The 22,683-nt window shown below is 26.7% G+C and overlaps 2 protein-coding genes across 2 annotated transcripts; both read left to right on the top strand.

Moving 5' to 3' along the window:
- Nucleotides 1-8,137: 8,137 nt before the first annotated feature.
- OCT59_025652 (uncharacterized protein) lies at nucleotides 8,138-9,046 on the top strand (the record flags this gene model as incomplete). Its single annotated transcript, XM_066140028.1, has 1 exon — nucleotides 8,138-9,046. The coding sequence occupies one exon, from the start codon at nucleotides 8,138-8,140 to the stop codon at nucleotides 9,044-9,046; it is 909 nt and encodes a 302-aa protein (XP_065992225.1).
- Nucleotides 9,047-18,382: 9,336 nt separating this feature from the next.
- OCT59_025653 (uncharacterized protein) lies at nucleotides 18,383-19,426 on the top strand. The gene has a single exon (XM_066140034.1). The coding sequence runs from the start codon at nucleotides 18,509-18,511 to the stop codon at nucleotides 19,070-19,072; it is 564 nt and encodes a 187-aa protein (XP_065992226.1). The 5' UTR covers nucleotides 18,383-18,508; the 3' UTR covers nucleotides 19,073-19,426.
- Nucleotides 19,427-22,683: the final 3,257 nt, after the last annotated feature.

Here is a 22,683-nt window from a genome sequence, read left to right on the forward strand (position 1 = left end):
TTTTGGCGTTATCTTTCCCTTAGCCTTAACACCATTATTATCAAGGGAATAATTCATTTCTACTTTATAATGACTGAGAACGTTACGCCACTTGAGTTTCCAATTGGCAGTTGGGTTATCACTGACATTATATTGATCGAACAATTTTTTAATAGCTTCAGAAAATCTTTCGGAGCGACGTTTTGCTTCTTCGTTGACCAAATATCTCCCTACAAAGAAAGCGATAGCATTTATACCTTCTATCGCGAAGGGAGCAATAAATCCTCCAAAAAGTTGAGACAAAAAGATAATAAAAAAATAAAAATAAAAGCAATAGCGATGAAAGCATATAAAAGACCCTTTTTTGCTCTGTCACTCAGTAGTGGGTTTTCAGCGACTACTCTATTAATTTCTTCAAGACGAATATCTAATTCCTCTCTATCAAGATAACCATGCATATCAAGACACCATTCCGTTTCAAAATAATACTTTGGCGTAAAGTAATTACAATCAAGAGTATTTTCTTCTCTAAGACGATTTAATATATTTTCATATTGAAGTATGATCTTAGAAAAAGCCGTTAATGAGTGAGGAAAAAAAATCTTTGTGTTATTTATTTGTAAGAAGATTTTTCTAAATGGAAAAATGAATGAAGTATTTTTTTTTTCTTTTTTTTTTTTTGTAATGAAATATTGAAATATTAAATATTCGAATTACAAAAAAAAAAAAAAAAAAAAAGTTTTGTATTAAAAATAAAATTTCATGAGATTTTTGATTAGAATCATATTAGGTTATATATATATATGTTATCTGTTATCTTTTTACTTTTGGAATCAATGATAATAAATTTAATGGTTGTGTTATTATTTATATGTGAATGAGTTTTGTAAGTATTGAAAAGGAAATTTTTGCGAATCGTTTCGTTTCGTGTACAACAATGTGTCCTTGTTGAAGTCAAAAACCGGTAATTTGGTAAAACGTCGCACACGACTAATTCGCAATTTTTCCTCCGTACCGCCAAATTTTCGTTTAACAATAAACAATAATTTAAGTAATTTGGAGTTTTTGGATGATATATTAAAAAAAAAAGAAGAAGAAAGAAAAAATTTTAAAGTCAACAAATAGAATACATCATAAGACTTTCCATTAATTTGATATAAATTCTATGGATATCTTCGGTATCACAAATTTGCGGAAAACTACCAAATATTTTATCTTTATTGTCTATATTAATTTATGATAATTAATAATTATATTTTACACTTAAAATAACGAATTTATTTAACGATTAATTATTTGTTAATTAGATAACTTTTGTCTAGTAATATTAATTTTTTTTTTCTAGATCGAATTTTGTCCAACTTTTCGGTTATTAGATTTTTGTGATTCTTTCTTCGAAAATTGCACAAATATCAGATAATGAATTCAACGATTCATGAGTTATGAATATTTATATTACGCGATGTTAGTTAACAATGCAATTATACACCAATAATTTCCTTAAAAATTTGTATAATAATGTACTTCCAGTAATATACTACATGTTAAGATCAAAACAAATCCGTTCTTCTTGTTCTTTTAAGAGCCCCCTTTTGAATACTCATTAATTGGTATAATTTTTATATAAGACCAACGAAAAACAAATATTATTGGATCATTAAAACAAACAGATCGACACTTATGAATGAAAGAAGGGATTTAATGTGTTATGTTACCCATAATGTTTGTGAAACAGATTTTTTATTTTATTTCCATTTATATACATGAAGCAAATTATTGATTTGTTTTAACCGTTCTAGCCACCAATTAATATGGTGAAACTTAATCAATATTGTATTTGTTACATGTGAACGTTTAAATGGTTAGTTTTTTCTCATTATGTTTCATTTTATTAACTAATTATGGTTTTTTGAATTAAAAAAAAAAAATTGATTTTTTTTTAATTTACTTTTGTTAATTTGATTGATAATAAGATTTTACAGTTATAAGAAATTTAAGAAATTTTAATCCCGTTACAACTCCATATTTTTATTTTTATTTTTATTTATTATTATTGTTATTATTATTATTATTATTATGAAAAAAATGCCACGTTTACGGAAAATATAACAAACCGAATAATTTTCATCATTTAAAGATTAGGAAAATTTCCGTGAAAATGTTTCATTTAAAAAAAAAACGCAGTTACTGCGATAAAACAAATCTACAATTTTGGACAATTGTATATATTTATATATTATATGAATTTGTGTATAACAAACAATAATTAATTTTTTATGCATAAAGTCAACGGCGGGATGTCACAATAACTAACGTCATCTTTCTTTGTAATTTTAGGCATAACATAATAAAGATATGAGTTAATGATGTTGAAGAAATGAAAGAAAATTTTTATAATAAAATTTGGGCTCTGATTAAACCATATACGTGATTGAATTATTATATTTTGTCATAATATTCTTTTGAAATAAATTATAAATTCATCCATATATAAACTGAATGTATGAAGAGCCTATTTAATCATAGCCATATTTCTCAAACAATAATACAAAATGTATATTTTATGATTTCCTTTTTTTTTAATTTTAGTTTTCTTTTATTAACTGACACTTAGGGATGACAATGATATAAAGTTTATAATATCGTATATACTTAAAAATAAACGCCTCTGGCTAGAATTATGAAGATTTTGGTAAAAAGAGGATGTTAAGAGAATTAAACGCCCTAATGTTACATAGAAAGTGGACTTGTCCGATCATTCATTGACAAATAATTTGATCGGTTACAGTAGTACAATTTACAAACACAACGCCATTTTTTTGATTTGTAACACCGAAAATTTATTAACTGCGCCTCACTCCTTACTGCGCCTTAAGTGCCGAAATGTAAAAGAAGTTCAACAAACTGATTACAAAATGCATTAATAATGCAAGCTTATATTATTATATAACACCTTTGTAAATCTTTTCCCTCTATTTTTTTTCAAGTAGTACGGTTAGAATTTAAAACAAAAAAATTTATATCGTTGAAAATATTCCTTGCTTTCTTATTAATACTGTAAAATGAATCAAGGGAAAATTTCATGATAGTCAATACTATCGGCAAAATGGTTTGTCGATTCGCTAAAATGGTTTCGGAAAAATGTGATGTCGTGAAATGGCAAGTAGGTAAAATGACGTCAGTAAATTTTATGTCGGTGAAACGGTAATACGAATTTGTAATCGGACAAAGAGAATTCTAACAAAAAATTCTGTTTATTACTTTCATACGAAAATATTGTCGAATCAATTATTATTTTGTCTATAATATATGTAAATTTTATCGGAGTATAGAGCCGGTTTGTACATGCATAAAAAAACTTACTTTCAAATTTTAAAATTTTATTATGGCCAAAATTCGCTATGAATTAATTTAAGCAAAAACATTAATAGATTTAAGCATTCCCAATAATTTAGAAAAAAAAATACGAATACATACAACAAATTGTTGAGATGAATTTCTTGTAAAAGATGAAAATTAGAGGCAATAAAATTATTAAATAATACATTTTAATAAAGAGGGTAAGAGACAAAAAGATTTGTCAAGAAGAATGTTTGGTCATATAATATTGTAAACATTATATTAGAAATTATTTAAAAGAAAATTTTTCAAATTGGACATCTAAGGATGGTAGTTTGGTACGGAGATATCGGGTGGAATCGTGTGTTTCTGGTAGGATAGTAGAATGGATTCTATTTAATAATTTACAAAATATTGGAAATTTATACCGTTATACGGCAGATTGGATTGATGGCGAATATTTTTAATGGAATAATCGAGAACAAAAAAAGATTTAAAAAGCAAAAAGTAATACTTAAAGATTGAAAAATGGGGAAAACACTAACAGAATTGGTTTGATGATATTAACTTGTTCGGGTGTTTATAAAGGTATAGGAGGTATTACAATACTCGTTCGTGTATCTCAAGAAAAATTTTACTACGCGTATATATTGGTTGTGTAACATCCAAATTCGCATATATTAAATAGAAATAGATATAACTCTGACATATTACCGCGCCCGTAATTTCTTTCATTAAACGCCGCTTTAAAAAAAGGGGTAAACTTTTTTTTTATAGCGACCTTAAAGTACTAGAGAAAGAATTTTTTACAATTGATCCCTTTCCCAAAATTAAAAAAAATGGTATATCGAAATCCATTAATAAATAAAAGAATTTTAAAGTATAAATAAAGCTTGATAAAGTTTCATAACTTTGTACTTTTTAATTTGAGAACCCGCGTCAAAATCAGCTGATCGTTGGTCGACAATCAAAAGTTACGTCTACCATTCACGTTCTTGAAGAACTAAGAAAAGAATAACATTAATTTCATTTTATTTGTATTATTCATCATCTTTTATTACTGAAAATTCAAACGATTGATCAATGCATGATAAAATTTATACTACTTGAGACATAAAACATAACCAAAATTATAATAATTTATCTTATGTGAAGTCGGTAAGATCAAAATTACAATAATTTCGGCCAGAGTTATAAATAGCGATATACAGTATACGTCATGTGATTTGTAATTTTTTTTTATTTATAATTCTGGCCAAATTTTATAATTCCGGCCTAAATTATTATGCATTATTTTCTCCCGTTTTCCCGAATCTGGGGGGAGTATGTTGAACGAAGAATCGAGTTGGAGTGGTAAACATAAACCGACTGAATAGCTAGACAATACTATCATGTGCCGTACAATATTTGTACAAGCGTACTAAGTATTTTACTATTAAACTAAATAAAATTATACTCAATTAAAAGCACCATTTGAGTAGAAAAAGATTTAATATTAGTTTAATAAAATATATTGTATTATTATAGAAATTAATAATTTAAGTGGAATTATGCAAAATAAAACTTTAACTAAGGTGATTCTAATGATATTAAAATAAAAATTATTATTAATGAGGAGTTAAAAAAGTCACATACTTTCAGTACCCTCTCAGATTTTTGAATAATAAAATTTGTCTAACCTTAAATAAATAAAATTTTGTTGTTACTTAAAATTCTTTTTAAATTATGAAATAAAATTAACAAATATATCAAAAAGCAAATAAATAATTTTTTTATTCATTTAGAATAATAATAATACTTATCTTTTTATAATCATGAACACCACATGATGTGTGTACAGTATTATTATTAATTAACACAATCTACATTGCTTAATAAAAATAAAAATAAAAAATTATTACAGTATACACATTATCATTAATGTATAATGTGATTGTATTGCATTATTTCATTATCATTTTTATTATGTAAAACAAATGAGATCAATGTAATATTCTTTCAACAACTATTAAATGGGACTATGATTTAATTAATCAAAGCTGTTATGGTCATGATACCAATTATAATGACAACCATTTATATAAGTTATGTGAAAAGTGTAAAATGAAACTAAAAAATAATAGAAAAGACTATAAGATTATAAAAAAAAACTGTCTTAATTTTGAATATGTTCGGAATCAACTTACATAAATGAGTTCAAATAGATCTTATTCGAAATCGAGCCACATTTATGAAGTCAACGTCGAGTTCGTGTTTTAAAACAAAACGCTTCTACTAAATTAGAGAAAATCGGAGAAAAGAGGTGCAATTTAGTTATTAGCGAATTTCTTAGGATTAAATTGATGCATTAGCCATCACCTCGTATATCGGGTTGCATACGGTTCAGCAAGTTCCTAATCGTAGTTAAAAATACGCCATCTTATTTATATACAGTATATTTTCCGAGATCCTAGCTTACGTAAATTCTGATGGAATTCTTTAACCGAGAGTATACCCGAAATAAATGTTTAAAATTAAATTTTATCCAAATTTTAATTAATAGATTCGTAAAATATTCATTTCTTGGCGGAAATTCTATGCATCTACTATATAACCAAATTATAACTACGTTATAAAGATAAAATTGTTTAAATAATGAAGTTCGGGCATAACAACTGCAATTCTCGCTAATATAGTTATTATGATAGACAATTTGCCTAGTTTTGTAATCCCAATTTATGGCAGATTTAGGCTTTAATACGATCGGCAGTCACCAAATCTTTTAGTGGTGTTGTATAGAGGTTGGAACCGGATTTAAAAAATAAATCTGGTTTTATTTTACAGCTGATTTTCATAATATACAGGACACCTAGTCACATACGAGAGACAACTCGGTACATTCGGCAAAACTCGTAAAGTTCAGAATAAGGTAAAAATTATATTTGGAGCGCACAGTGGTGTAGTTTTTATTTTATTCTGAGTTATACCGAGTTTCTCTCGGCATGGAGTAAAAATGATGGGTGTCCAACTTATAGTATCCGGTTTCTTCGAATCCTTCGGATTTATATCCGGTTTTATTCGGTTTTTCTTCATCCAGATTTGATAAATCCAGTTTCCTTCGTTCCATCCGAATTTATTATATCCGGTTTCTTTCGATTTTCGGATTTAAATCTGAATATCGAAATTACTGTATCATTAATTCATTTAAGTTATCGTGACATTCCATCATGACTTGAGAATATTAATTATTACATAAGTCATCGTAATATCCCTCCGTGACTCGAGAATGATTATTAATCATTATTCATTATGTACGAATGATGTACGAAATGTAACATATTTACGGAATTTCTTAAACGATAAAAATTATTCAGTTTGTTATATTTCCATAAACGTGAAATTTCTTAGGAAATATTCCGATTAAATTTCTTATAGAGGTAAGATCTAAGCTAACAATCAAATTAACAAATTAAGTTTTTTTAAATCAAAACCCATAATTAGCGCCATTTAGCGTTCACATGTGAAAATATTAAGTTTTTCATCACGTTGATATGATTAGATTTGGTGAATCATTTGGTTCATGCATTTGATTCAAAAATGGAAATAAAATAATGAATTCTGTTTCACAAACCCCATGAAACAATAACACTATTCATGCACTGAAATTCGCCGATCTGTTTGTACAAATTTGTTATTATTATAAGTACTCATTATACAAATTTTAAAAGAAATATGATTGTATTGTTAACTTGATATTACTAAATATATTAAAATATCATGAATCGTGTTTCATTCTAATGGGTGTAGGATCGAAGAAATAATTAAAATAATCCACTAACCGGATGATTGAACAAATCCAACCTAAAAGAAAAAAATTTTGAATTAATACTGCTAAACGAAATCTAAGTATAAAATATAATTAAAATTAATAAATTAGTAATATGACAATAAAAATAAATATTAGTAGAGTTCCACAAATTTGTAATACCTTAAAATCTAAATTTAATGAGCAAGTTTATGTAAGATAATACTAAAAAGTTTTGCAATGCATTCTATTTGTTTACTTTTGAAATTTTTTCTTTTTTTTTTTAGTAATCCCAAAAAGACTCAATTGCTAAAAATAGAACTTTCCTTAAACGGATAATATTCCTAGAATTTATCCGGATTATTCTATTATCCTAACTGTATCCGATTAGTTTTAAAACGGATATCCGGTTTTAAATTTGAGAGATGGATAATCCTATGAAACTTTACGGATAATCCGCTAAATATCTAGATTTAGAATGATCACAAGTAAACGGTGCTAAATTGATAATGTCTGCAAAAATTTGAATAAAGTCCTAAAACATTGGTTAAGTACATATTTTTTTTTTTGTATTTCAATATGTTAAAATTTGAATTTTAATAAAATTTATAGAATCAAGAAATTTTTAATATCGAGGTGATTAAATATCTATAAATTAAATCTAAATGACTAAATGATCTCGTCTAGGATAATCGGATAATCCGGTGAAAGCTCTAACTAAAAAATATTGTTCATTGTTTAATGTGACGTTTTATGCATATGCATAATCATCATAACCATCAGTTTGTAAAATAATTTTTTTAAAGTAAAATGGATAAAATATAAAAGCATACATATATGCATATAACCTATTATAGTTCTATACTAGTTCTTACAATAAAATAATCAAACAATCTCATGAAACATCATTTTATTTTTAATTTCATTCATTTCTCTGTTTGGCTTTATTAAAAAAAATCTTATAAATAATATATTTACCTCAAAGATTTTTTTTTCCTCACTCATTAACGGCTTTTTCTAAGATCATACTTCAATATGAAAATATTATTAAATCGTCTTAAAAAAGAAGAAACTTTTGACTGTAATTATTTTACGCCAAAGTATTATTTTGAAACGGAATGGTTTCTTGACATGCATGGTTATATTGATAGGGAGGAATTAGACGTTCGTTTTGAAGAAATTAATAAAATAGTCACTGAAAACCCACTACTAAGTGAAAGAGCAAAAAAGGGTCTTTTATATGTTTTCATCGCTCTTAGCTTTATTTTTATTTTGCTTATTATCTTTGCTGCTCAAGTTTTTGGAGGTTATGTTGCTCCAATCGTGATACAAATTATAAATTCTATTGCTTTCTTTGTGGCGAGATATTTGATCGATGAAGAAGCAAAACGTCGCTCCGAAAGATTTTATGAAGCTATTAAAAAATTGTTCGACAAATATAATAAAAAAGATAACCCAACTGCCAATTGGAAACTCAAGTGGCGTAAAGTTATCACTCATTTCAATTTAGATCAATCCTCAAATGATATAACGCCAAAGTATGCTGAAGAAGCAGAAATAGAGTTAGAAATAAATGACGTCCTCGCTGAAATTACCGAGTGTACCATCCGTTTGCACCTTTATAGTAAAGAAAAACTTGAAAGAATTACTAAAGAGAAAGAGGAACTTGAGAGACTTCTTTCATCAAACGAGGACTATTCAATTACCATCGATGATAAGAAATTGCCTGAAATTCCTTTCAATTACGTACAACCTTCCAACAACACACCCCGACTTAACAACACGCCCCCATTTAATAACACACCTCAACCTGACAATACACCCCCATTTAATAACACACCTCAACCTGACAATACACCCATATTTAATAACACACCTCAACCTGACAATACGCCCACATTTAATAACACATCCCCTTCCAACAATACTGAAATAGAAAGATGAATAATATAAACGACAATGGAAATGAGAGGATGAATTATGCTAATCCTCAGATGAATATGAAACGTCTTCCCTATAATTACGGTATAAAATTATTTTACCTTTTTTTTGTGACACGATAATCATGTTTTATTACAATGTAAGGGTCGAAATTATCTAGTGAATTTATTAATTATAAGGCGCAATATATTATATAGTTTAGGTGTTTAAATTTTTAAAGCATTTTATTAGTATTACGTCCGTAATTGACATTAAAATATTCTTTTAGGGATTTATTTTATTGGCCATTCTATATTTTACTTAATTGAGGAACTGAGGAAACGTCCGTAATTGACGTGAAACTATTCTTATGTATATATTTATGTGTTATTTTATTTTATATGGGTTATATCATTTTAGTATATAATTTCGTATGACGTTATTTTATTGGTTATTACAATGGATTACTCGAATTAGGACCAAGAGAGAGTTATGAAATGAAATAAACGGAGAGGGATTCGCCTAAATCAGAGGATCAATTCTTTTTTTGCCCTTTTTCTTATGATGAAAAAGTGCCTCATTAATTATTTTGAATAATGACTTATTAGAAATTGTTAATAAGGGGGAACTATCGAAATTTAGTTCTAGAAATTTAGAAATAGACTTTTTGGGAAACTAAGCATTAGTATAATTTTGTTATTGATATTGTGAAATTGTATTATTTAATAAAAGAATATTGTTGTGGCTTAAGGTGGCAAACGTCTGTATGACGGCTTAAGCTCTACAAGCCAATAATTATTTATAATAGCTCAATAATATTATATACTTGCACTACCGAAAATAAACTTCTCTTTCTAGAATTACGCCTCAATATCCTGGCCAAAATTACGTGATATAATTAGTTGATTTAAAAAGGTATTAACTTCTAAAAATGATTTATTGTAAATATAATTCTTTTCTTTATATTTATAAAAAAAATTCATATTTATAAAAAAAAATAAATGTTCTTAAGTTGAAGTTTGTACACCATACAAGTTAGCAGCCGAAACTAGAGATCATGAGAAACCTGTTCACATGACAAAATATTACGGTAGCTTCGTGGGACCAAGTTTTACAAATATCGTTCAAGAAACAGCACAAATTTTTCGGATCAAAACCCGGGGAATCGCTATGTTCAGGTGACTGAAAACTCAATTCAAAGACCGAAAGGAACACATGCGAACAAAAAACTAAAACTGGAAATTCTTTATTTTGCTACACACGAAGATCGGTGTCAGTGTGTCACATGAACTACCGATAAAGTTGACCAATTCCCAAACTTCCGTTAAAGAAAAGAAAAAGGATGAAAGAAGAAATAGGGGAATAAAAAGAAAGACGAGCCTCAGAACAAATGTTCTTGCGAAAAACTAAACTGAAAAAATCTATGACACGACGCGGTCGGTCTTTCATTAACAAAATTGCTGGAGACATAGTTGTTTATTTATATAGATTGAGTTTAAGTTTTAGTTTTATTTAGGTCGAATTCCAGGTTTATATACCTGATGAACGTGTCTTAACGTGAAAGATCACGGTTGTATTTAGTATGTAATATGTACATTACACAACGTGTGGATGGTTTTTCGCTTTAGAACTATGTTCTTCTCGTTTTGCATCATCAACAGGTCAACTTCATTTGTTAATAAAGGCAATAAATTAAAAAGGAAAATAAAGTGGAATAATAAATTATGAAACATTAACGAATACTTTAGTTTAATCTTCTTATTCGATTTATGGGAACTCGTACAGGTTTTTTGATACATCTTTATTATTCCTAGTGGTCTACGAAGAAAATCAGAAAATTGAAGAGTTTTTCTATAAATTTACCTTACCAAAAATACAACTACCTAAAACAAGAAAAATTGAATCAAATATTATCAGACCAATACTTGCAAATGTAATAACTTAGATTGATAAAAAAAAATGACATGTATGACGTGTATACGTATCGCTGGAGTGCGCGGTCAATAGCAATAACTGCCAAAACAAAATTTCTTTTAATAGTCAACAATTTATTTAGTTATTAATAAAGAACAAAACTCATTTGCTATCATTTAGTGAATATTATGCGTAAAATCCATCTATTATAAAATTACATGAAATTGGATTTTACAGCCAATGTCAGATAAGGTTGCCCCATAATTATCGTAACTGTCCCTAACAAAATTTTCTTTCACAAAATGTTTTAATGAAGAACCATACTGTACATATCAAAGTGTTGTAGGTTATCATATTCTTTTTTGTTGTTAGCATGAGTGAAAATAACAAAAGGCAATACTATAGTTTACGAAAAATATCGTAGAGCATGGAATTAATAAATTATGTAATTGATTGCATTAATCAATTGAACTTAAAATATACGTAAAATTTGTGGCCAAAAAACTCATGATAGATTTGAGAAAATTCCAACAAAAAAAAGTTATTGGTTAGTTACATCACTTCCGTCACTTCCGTCACGTGATCGATTAACTTGATTCACATGACGATCACAGGGACGATGATTTTCTGCGGTGACAAAATACTAACTCCGTCTGCGGTAAAAATAAATTCTGCGTTTTGCCATGCATTAAAAAAATTACTAATTTCTGCAGTATTTCTGTGATTTTTTTGTTAAATTCTGTACGAAATTAACAATTCTGCATTTATCAAAATTACGTCTAAAAAAATAAACATCTAATCTTTACCAAATTAGGCAATTTACATTATTAATTCTGGTTGGAATTAACTAATTTAGTAATGATCTACAATCACACTAATTCCGCGATTGGTACTCGATTCTGCATTTTCTGCGGCATTCCGTGAAATGCAGAAAATCATTGTCCCTAGACGATCAACACCGGCCAGCCAATAATTTTGTTTCACGCTACATATAACTCGTATATTTAAAATAGTGCTGAAATTATCGAACTGATAAAGCAATTTTATTTTTGTTCTTTCAAATCATGAAATTTTTTTATGAATCATTATTTATGCAATAATCTATTAATACAGTAAAACATACTGTAACTGCAATAAACTACATACAAAAAATTACTTGTAATTCTACAATTACCTCCGTTCCATATGAAAAAATATCGTACAGTTCCTACTAAAAGAAAAATTCTAATGAAACTTAATGTATCTTAAGTATTATCAATTTCAGATGATACAAATCTTGCTAGTAATCTTCAATACTGTTTAGTGAGCCAGACCGTTGATATTAATGTGAAATATCACACAATAGCTGTTGTATCGGAGGGATTTCCTGCAAAAAGCTATTTTATTATTAGTGTAAGTTTCAAACAAAACTTTACAGGGGATACCTAATATTTTCAATAATTTTATTAATTTTATGAATATTTATTGTTTCTGTTCACAGACTTCATATTGTTTTTCATTCTTTCGCTTACGGGAAGCAAGTTCATCTTAATTGCCAATCCGCCACTAAAATTGATTAGTAGATCCGTCGCAGTCGCATGTGTCGCATGTTCTTATATGAATGACGTCGATCGGCATCCGATTTTGTACTACATAAGTCATGCTTAATGCAACCATAATTTACCAATCAATAATGCCAAACGTGAATATGTCACAAAAAAAAATTTTTTTCGTTTGTTACAAAATTTAAAAAGTTTACTTTGGAGGAAGTTACCATTCCAGCTCATATTTTAGGTAACTTTACACCAATTATTCGCGAATTTTGCAAATTTTACAAGGTTTTTTTGTACTATTACATAATATACGGTATATTCTTGCTTAGATTAATAAAATAATATTTTAAAAAAAAGAAAATAAAAAATTTTTTTTTTTTTTGGCAGTTTTATAAAACTATACCTAAGTAATGTAACACCTTTTTATAATGTATTTTTAGGGCATTTATATTACAACAAAAACTTGTGCAAATACCATTCAGAAGCAATAGTATTTAATATAAAAATGTCCGACGAGATTAATTATAGATTGCCGATCATTTTGTATCGCTGAGTGGCGAATCGGCAATTAAATGTTTTATATAAAGTTGATTGATCATCCACTTGCGCTACTAATAAAGAAACTGTAGGACTGGTTTGCACTTTTTCTAAGAGCCTCTAAGGTTAATTTTTCATAAATTTCATTGGAATTTTTGCAGTCCACAAAGGCACAAGGTCCATTATTTCGCTTGCAATTCTTGTCATTAGTTATTAAGAGAAGTATAAACTAAAGTCGGATCTATTTAAACTAAAACCGGATCTTGGTTGAGAAAGAGATGTTAAACTTTCATGAAAATTTGAACGTATATCGTTATGTAGTGCCCACTTTGTATATGAGCTTAAATTAAATCACATGACATACAAATTAGCCAATAATATTAATTTACCTATACCGTTACAACTGTGTTACAACAAATCATTTTTTCATATTAAAAATAATTTTTAAAAATCTATTAAATAATGAACTTTAACGTGGAATATTACTGTAAACTATTTTTATTTATAATTAAACGCGTTTTTTTAATATTCTTTACATGAAATTTTAGGTACAGTAGATCGGTCCACGTAATTTCATATGGGTTAGTTCGGAGATATATGCATTCCCATATATCTTACGTGGATCCACGTAAAATTTTGTGGATCTACTCCGAAAATACCATGTGTTTCGATCACAGAAAATATTGGTATTCAGATTTCCACATATATTTGATGTGGATTTTGTGGATTTCCATGTGGATTTTACGTGGAAAAAATTTCCTGATGTAGTTAAAATGAAACAAGACTATGGACACTATGAACGACTAATAAGAGTCATTTAACAAGTATGGAAACACACATTTAATTTTATTAATTTTTTATTAATATTGTTGAAAATATTTTGTGAAAAAAATTAGTAATGAAATTATCGTACGATTTTTTTTTTAAATTATTTTTCAATTTTTTACAGGGTGATTTCAGTACTATTGTTAAATGAAAATATGCTTAGGAATCAATCTTAAAGTAAAGTTGTTCAACAGGTATATGAAACCAATAAAATATTAATTTTTATTAATACAAATTTGAAATATTTTATAAAATTAATTAATAATACTTTTATAGGAAATCACTGTTTTTTTTAGCGTTTTTTTTTTAGAATGTGTAGGACCGTTTTTTAATATTAAATATAATTATGCTGTTCGGATATTTTATGTATTAATATTTTTTTTTTGTTTTTTTTTTTAACATGTATTTCATTTAAAAATCATATTATTTGTTTATTTGCTTATTAAAAATTGGTTTTAATTTAATAAAGTGTTAAAAAGTACTAATTTTTTTATATGTACTGTTATAAAAGTAATGTAATAATTTATTTATATAATATTTTTTTTTTTTTTTTTTTAAAGAAAAAAGATTTTTTTTTATTAATGTTACAATTGTTACATGCTATATACAAGTGGAATAATGTAAGGTAAAATAGGTAAATGCGAAACCTCGTTACCTTACATACGTTCTTAGCTAATCTACGTTACGCACTTTTGCTACCTACCTAACTGTTTTGTGCCGCAGAAGTCAGAACATCCAAAAAAATAATCCATTAGTTGCGCCCTCATTAATTGCAAAAAATTGACGAAAATAAAAAAAAAATAGCGACGAAAAAAAAAAATTACCGATGAAAATAAAAAAAAAATTTAACGACGAAAATAAAATAAAACAAAATTACCGACGAAAAAAAAAAAAATTACTGATGAAAATAAAATAAAAAAATCACCGACGAAAAAAAAAGAAATTACCAACGAAAATAAAAAAAAAATTACGACGAAAATAAAAAAAAAAATTACCGACGAAAATAAAATAAAAAAAATTACCGACGAAAATAAAATAAAAAAAAAATAATAATAAAATTGACGGATATAAAAAACCCTCTATCGGGCTAAAATTACAATATCCAAGTTTTTGACAGAATTTTTAATAAATCAAATGGTTTCAGGTCACCCTTGTTAACGCTTCAATAAACATCTCGTTTTGACGAATTTATTTGAAAATTAACCAAAGGAAAATACGTCCATATAGATCGAAAATTTCAGCTATTTTCTAATCCAAATTGATAATTTTATTAAATAAATATATTGATTGTTTTACGAATTTATAAATTACAGTATAACTCATCAGATAATGCGATCTTCCGATACATAATAACTAGAATTATTGAAATGTTATTATTCATAGAAGAAATAAAGAATACTGTGTTGAAAAGACCATTATTATTGAAATATTATAATCTGTATTTTTAACTTAATAATGGATTCTTTTTTTCTTTTTTTTGTAATGCTTATTTTTTTCATTATTCCCTGTAATTATTACAACTTCTTGTTTTTCTTTGTTATTCCCCTGTAATTATTCATTACTTCCGACTCCTCGTTTTCACATTGTTCACGACCTCTTTAAAATGCCTTTATTGAGTTAGTAAAATTATTTTTAATTTGTGGCGTAATTTTGATGATATGCAAATTGCAAAATCGCTAACTAAATATTTGATAGTCAGAAAAATGTAAACTTAAGGTTGATCATTTTAACTAAGTCTAGTAGATCACAAGGGTTTAATAAATGTATCGTCCCCCTACCAATTTATTTGTTTGTATATGCAACTTATAAACAATTTTTACCGGACGATCTTATTTAATTATGATTCTGACTATTTTATAATTCTGGCCAGAATTAAATAAATTATGCGGCAAGCAAAATTTTTAATCACATTCATACGCCAACAGGCTGAAACACAGAAACAGGCTGAACAGCACCCCAACATTATCGGCAGAGTTTAAAATCATAATACTTCGGAGTCTTTAATTGGAATATCGATTCCCAGAACTGGTACCGAACCACAACAGCTTATTCTACACGAGGACGGACAATGGGAGAATTGTGATAATAATTAATAATACAAAATAATAATCACCAATACCTTTTAAAATTTTTCATGTCAAGTAAAATTACGCATATTCATGCATATTGAGACTAATCTTTTATTGGACAATTACATTTACAAACAAGATCGACAATCTTTCTAACATTTGTGTAATGAGATATTTTATACATTCTATTTTTAAAATTGTTTCACAACGTTTGGTTGATTAATTGATTATGCAATAAATTTGTTTGTCATACAGTATTAAGTTGTCCCTCATTTTGTTTCATATTTTTTTTTTTCTTTATCTAATTGTTGAACGTATGTACATTCGATTTAAAAAAAAAAAAAATGAGCAAATAAACAGCCTTTTTTTTAGAATTAGATAATCTCCGATGATTTTTGCTGCTGGTGAGATTTTGATTATTAATATATTTATTGTTGATTTATTTACTATTATATTCCTTCTTTGTCAAATTAATACTCCATTTCATTAATTTACATTAATTTAGTTATTTTATTTTATTTAATTTCCGTCATATTTGAATGAGGATAAAATATGTAGACTTAATTAAATAATATTCTTTTACATAGTAAAAAAAAATCGTTTTTTTTTTGATTTGTTCTAAAAAATGTTTCATGAATTTAAAAACAAAACTTATGCGTAACACCATGTTATATTACCCTATAATTAATATTTTGAAAAAAAAAAAATTATTTTTAATTTTTTTTTTAAAAAAAAAAATTTTCTCTGTTACTATTTACTTCGCCGTAATATAATTATTAATTCGAACTTTAGATTCTAAACTTGTAATCATAACTGAAACAAATCAATCAAAACAAAAAGTTAATTGGTTATATGGTATTTTTTTAAATTTAATGTCTATGTTTCTATAATTATAATAACAAAAATAGCAAAAATAACGTTCAAAATTCAAAATAAGAAAATAGTATCAGCGAAAATAATTAATTCTCTTAAACAAAAAAATCGATTTTAATCAAATAATTTTTCATATTAGATTGCTTTAATACTAAAAAGTATCCAATTTACTATGCGTTGTATATCGACCCGTTGTAAATCGACCCTTTGTAAATCATTAATATAATATTTGAATTTCACGAATAAAAAATGAAATTAATTATTAGGATAAATGTAGGATTAAAAGGAAAATCCATTTTTAGATATTCTTAAATTTAGTGTAAATAGGGAAGCACTAATAATAAAGAGGTATTGTCTTAAGTAAATCATACTAAATATGATTTATTCATTAATAATCGAATCGGAGAATATGACAAATCAAAAATTATCCTTTTTTTAGCTACAAGTTTAAATAAAATTTCCCTAGTGAAATCAATCAATTGATATATTAAGTATAGTTTTTATAAAATGTGTCATATATTTTTTTTTCTTTAAAAAATTCTTTAAAATTCTTTTTTTTTTGTGTAACCGACTAAGTCGTCCTTTTAACAATAATTAATATACTTTTTAATTAAATTCTGCATTCATTGAACATAAAGGCTAACAAAATTTCCTAACTGTTTCATGACTATTAAATTAGAACTTTCAGATGTTAATTGAATTTATTTATCAATGGACTTTCTGATATTATTATAAGTACAATTATGTAAATAAGTAATAAAATACTTTTAAATTATTATTTTTTTTTTCTTTGTAATAGGAATTAAAATATTATTTTCAATTACGTTATTTTTGTATTAATTATCGTGAAAAATTTTATCCGTAATAAATATTTCCATAATTTGATATTTGAATATACAACTTTTTATGGAAATAATAAAAATAAAAAAAAAGGTCAAAATTTTTTTTTTCAATAGAACTCTAAAATTAGTACCTACAAAGAAAAAAAAATTTTTTATTAGGGTTTGATTAATTTTTTTTTATTTCCATTACTAAAACAGTCATAAATACTTAATAATTTGTCAATTCAAATTCCGTTACGCAATTAAAAAGTCCCGTGACGTGATAATTATCACACCAAAAAATCTATTTTTAAATTTGGATCAACCAATTATTGTTAATAATTGTTGGAATTCTAGAAATGCAACTTATTATTATGATCGTTTCATATATATTTGGGGGTTTTTTTTTTTAAAGTTAAAAATTTTCGATTTTCATAAAAAAATTCTAGAAATGTAATTATTTATATGATCGTTTCAAATATGTCATACCGATTATTTGCATCACACAAATAATAATTAAAAATGAATATAAATAAAAAAACAAAGATTTTATATTTTGTACTATAAACTCTTCTAGAATGAGAAAAATTTTTTAATTGTTTAAATTATACCAAATTAACGCGCTGAAACTTTGAAGGGGAAAATTTAGGGTACTACATATTGCATAAAATCTAAATGCACGCTGGAACTTTGAAGGAGTCTCCACTACATAATGCAAATAAATCAAAATTGGTTAACAGTTTGTCTTTTGAAAAGATATTTAAATCCCAAAAAATTTCTGACTTTGAAGGAGCAAAGAATTCACTGATCTATATTTTGAAAATAAGAAAATAAGAATTCAAATTCATTTATTAAAAATTGTCCTTTAATACGAAACTTTTTAACGAAAAAATATTTATTGACTAAATCTTAATAATGGTTCAATCAAAAATCTCTGGTGTTATCAACTTCGCTCTTATATTCACACTTTTAATTGGACTCGTTGGACGAGTTTCAGCTCATGGTATTCTTCTTAGCCCTATTCCAAGACTTCCATATGGTCATAATGGTACTGAAGTAATCGCCAATGTTTCCAACCCAACCAAGGAATTCCCCTGTGGTTTAGCCGGTGATAGTCCAGGACCAGTTACAATATACAAACCTGGTGAAAAAATTTTAGTCGCCTATAATAGAACTATTACTCACGGTGGTGACTGTTTAATGCAAATGTCTCGATATGGTAGTAAATACGATAAAGATTTCAAGACTTTCGAAAACTTAGGCACATGTGGTATGGAAAAAGGCTTATTCACTGCTTTTGTTATGGTACCACACGAAGAATGTGATAACGAAGATTGTGTAATGAGATTCAGATGGGATGATAACGTTGGAAACAATTACTTGTATTGTGCCAATGTTAGAATAAAGAAATATGCCGATTGTTGGGAATCAAAGAAAAGAAGATCAATCGGTGCATCTAGAAGATCTTTAAAAAATTAATAATTTCACGTTTTAATTATTTATTTTATATATAGATATATATATATATATATAAAATGTACCTTCCTTTTTATAAATTATTTGAGAAACCTAGATTAATATAATACTACAAAATTAATTTTTTTTTTTTATTTGTTGTTTGTTAAGGTTTAGGTTGTTTGTTTGTTTAAAAAGTTTTTTATCATTTCTTATTTTCTTATTTTCTTGGTTTTTTATAAATTGATTCGGTGATGAATCATCACTGGTTGGTGATTTTTTCACCGTTCATTAAAAAAAAAATTTGTTTTTTTAAAAAATAGTTTATTCTTTCTGTAAAATTTCATATTTCATGTATTTTATTAATCTAATAAATTTAAAAAAACAAAAAAAAAAATTGTTCCTATTTTATAAAAATCTTTAATCGCAATTCCTAAATGATAATTCAAAATTGGACATGAAATTATAAATCGAAAATTTGCAAATTAACGTATAGCGTATTTTAAATATTTATGATAAATTTATTTTGAAATAATTTATGATAAATTAATGATGCATTTTTGAAACTGGGAAACCGGTCAGTTAAAAAAATTGAAATTCAATTTTCTAGCTTAAACCGTTTATTTATTGGTTTTTTGATATAACCGCCATCTGCGCTTGATATTAACGTGTGCCAAGTTCCGAGATCAGTATTAATTGGCGATTTTGTAAAAGATGATTTTTCTTATTAAATTTATCCTCTTCATTAATTCGTTCAAAGATTTCTTCATCTTTTATCACTTGAATCCCAAATCTTAGTATCATTTATCAAGCATTTCTTTCAAATATTTTGTAATAGATCTTTTAACGAAATTGTATCTATATATTATTTAACTATATCCTTTACTAATTGAAGTACTTTATTATTTTAATATTAAAAATTGTTATTGTAAGTTATATTTTATCAAAAGTTTGTTAAATACAGTTATATTAATCATTTAAATATCTTCAAGAACTGAATCTAAATAAGCGAAAGGAATTGAAGAATATTCGATCTCTTAAGTTGAGGCAGCTTCAGAACCGGGAAGCGTAACCGTTAGAAGACCCACGAAAATGGGCGGAAGTGTAACCGTCAGAAAACCCACGAAAATGGGCGGAAGCGTAACCGTCAGAAGACCCACGAAAATGGGCTAAGAGGAAACTACTAATCAAAGAGATGATCAAAACTCTAAGTTGGAAAAGTTTCAACTTATTTCACTGGCAATTGTTACACCGACAGTCAACTTACCGACAAAGTTCACCAAAAATTAATCGACAGTTTTAATGTGTTAGTCCACCAAAAATCATTTCGCCGATTTTTTACTCAGCTTCACAAATTATTGAACTGATATTTTTTTTTAAATTTTTTAATGTTAAGAGATGAAATTATACGTTATAATTTGAATAAATTAAAAATTTTGTGTTTAGTGTTTAATTATATTATGAAATATTATGAAATAAATAAAATAATTAATGAATCTTTATTGTAATAAGTTATGTATTTAGTACTTGTCGGTGAAATAACTTTCGGCGAAATAAGTGGAAAAAGTATCTAAGGACAGTGACAATTTGTCAATAGCCATGGTGAATGAAGTACCTGGAGTTAATATGAATATTACCTTTCAGAGGTATTACGTGTTATATGATTACCAATAATTATGGTACACGGGTATACCGATCGAGTCAAATTGAAAAATCGAAAGATTGAATAATGAAAGTCTGTTTAATAAAAATTTCAAAAATGGAAATTTCGGACTATTCTGTTTTACTGAATCCTTCTTTGAAAAGCTAATAAAAATCGAAAAATAGATTTCGACGCGCAGCTCATCAATCACGTGATATATCATATTTTTCAGACCTCGTAACTGCGGTACTATCGTGCCTTGTATAAGCAATATGATTGGTGGAATTTGCGCCGAGTAACTATTAAATATTTTAACATATTCCAAAAAAATATTACATTTTAAAATCAATAAATTATCTGATTATTAATTTTATATTATCTAATTTTATGATTACATAAATTGTTTGCTATAGAAAGGCATTATACAATGACAATCAAATTGCTTTATGATATATTCTTGAAAAATTTTTATTTTAAAAAATAAAAAAAAGTATAAAAAGATCTTTGATATATCAAGTGGTGGGCGAGCTTTGGTGTTAAATTTAGCATTAAGAACAAACGAAATGTTAATGTTAACATTTTTTTTTTTTAGGTTTAATTCATAAATTTATTAAAACAAAATAGAAGAATGATACAAAAAAAACGCAACATTTTGATCTAACTACTAGTATCTACAAATATTGTGGGGTATAAGATCTGATTATTCTCTGAGTCTATCTAAAATGTTAACGTTTTCATTAAGTTAACTGTTAACCATAAAATTTGTCTCAAAGTTGACTTTTCCTTTTTAATATTTACCCCTCTAACGATCAAACTAATCTTTTAGTACTTTCAATTTCAATTACAAATTCAGGTTTTGTAAATACAGTAGACTCGTCTTCAATATATAAGTAATATTGCGGTGTGCAGATTGAAAACTATTGGAATGAATAAAAAACAATAAAGATGCTGGTAATATAATAGAATATGATTCACCATACATATTAATGCAAAAACCTAATGGAATCTTTAAAGGAATGTGTGAAAGGAGTGGTGAATTTAATGAATTATTTGAAATCGCTAAAGGGAAATATAAATATGAAATACTCACCTTAACTTGAACTAGACGAATGGGATGATCAATGTATCAGTATACGTTCTCACCGGATTTAATCTAACATTCTTTTGTTCTGTACTATAAATGAACATTTTGATTTCATTTTCTATAATTTACGACATGTCCATATGCTGTAATTGCGTCGAAAGAGGAAATTGAAACCCATTACAAAAGTTAATGTCACAAATGAACTGACTTTATCCCAAAAATATTCATTATATCTCACATTCTCACATTGTGCCGAGTAACTGTTTTATTATACCTATTATTTAGAAGTAATAAATAAAGTGGACGTATGGAAAGTTTTATTGCACATTTCTCGCTCTAAAAGTTTGACATATCTTATATGTTTTTGATAATAGAGATGAAAAATAAAAGTGGTAATGTGTATTACTGTATTAGTGTATGATTGTGAGTTTAATTATATTATACGATTTTTTTAATGAAATCTGTCTAATAATTACATTTTCTATTGATATTGTTTAATATAGATTACAAAATACTTATTTGGTCAAACAAATTATTGGAAATTTTTTAATTATGTTCAATTCAAATCATATGATTGCGGATTGTGATCATTTTGTTTTTCGTGTTGCGAACTATACCTTAATTCAATAATATTAAAACCACATAATAATTAAGGGACATATCGCCACTCAACCGGAGAAATTTAATAATGCCGATTGCACAATTTACGCAAATTATCGCCAAAATGGCTAATACTCCCTTTTATTGTCGCCTCATCACGTGATATGACGTACAATTTTTAAAGATAATAGCCAAGCCACGAAGTTTGTTGGTAGTCAACACCCGGAGAGAGCAATCCTAACCGGGGTTACCAATTTTTTCTTTAATTTCTTCTTCATATGTTTCCCCTCATTTTTACTATAGTTTTTA

This window comes from Rhizophagus irregularis, chromosome 5, assembly GCF_026210795.1.
Source record: "Rhizophagus irregularis chromosome 5, complete sequence".
Taxonomy (NCBI): domain Eukaryota; kingdom Fungi; phylum Glomeromycota; class Glomeromycetes; order Glomerales; family Glomeraceae; genus Rhizophagus; species Rhizophagus irregularis.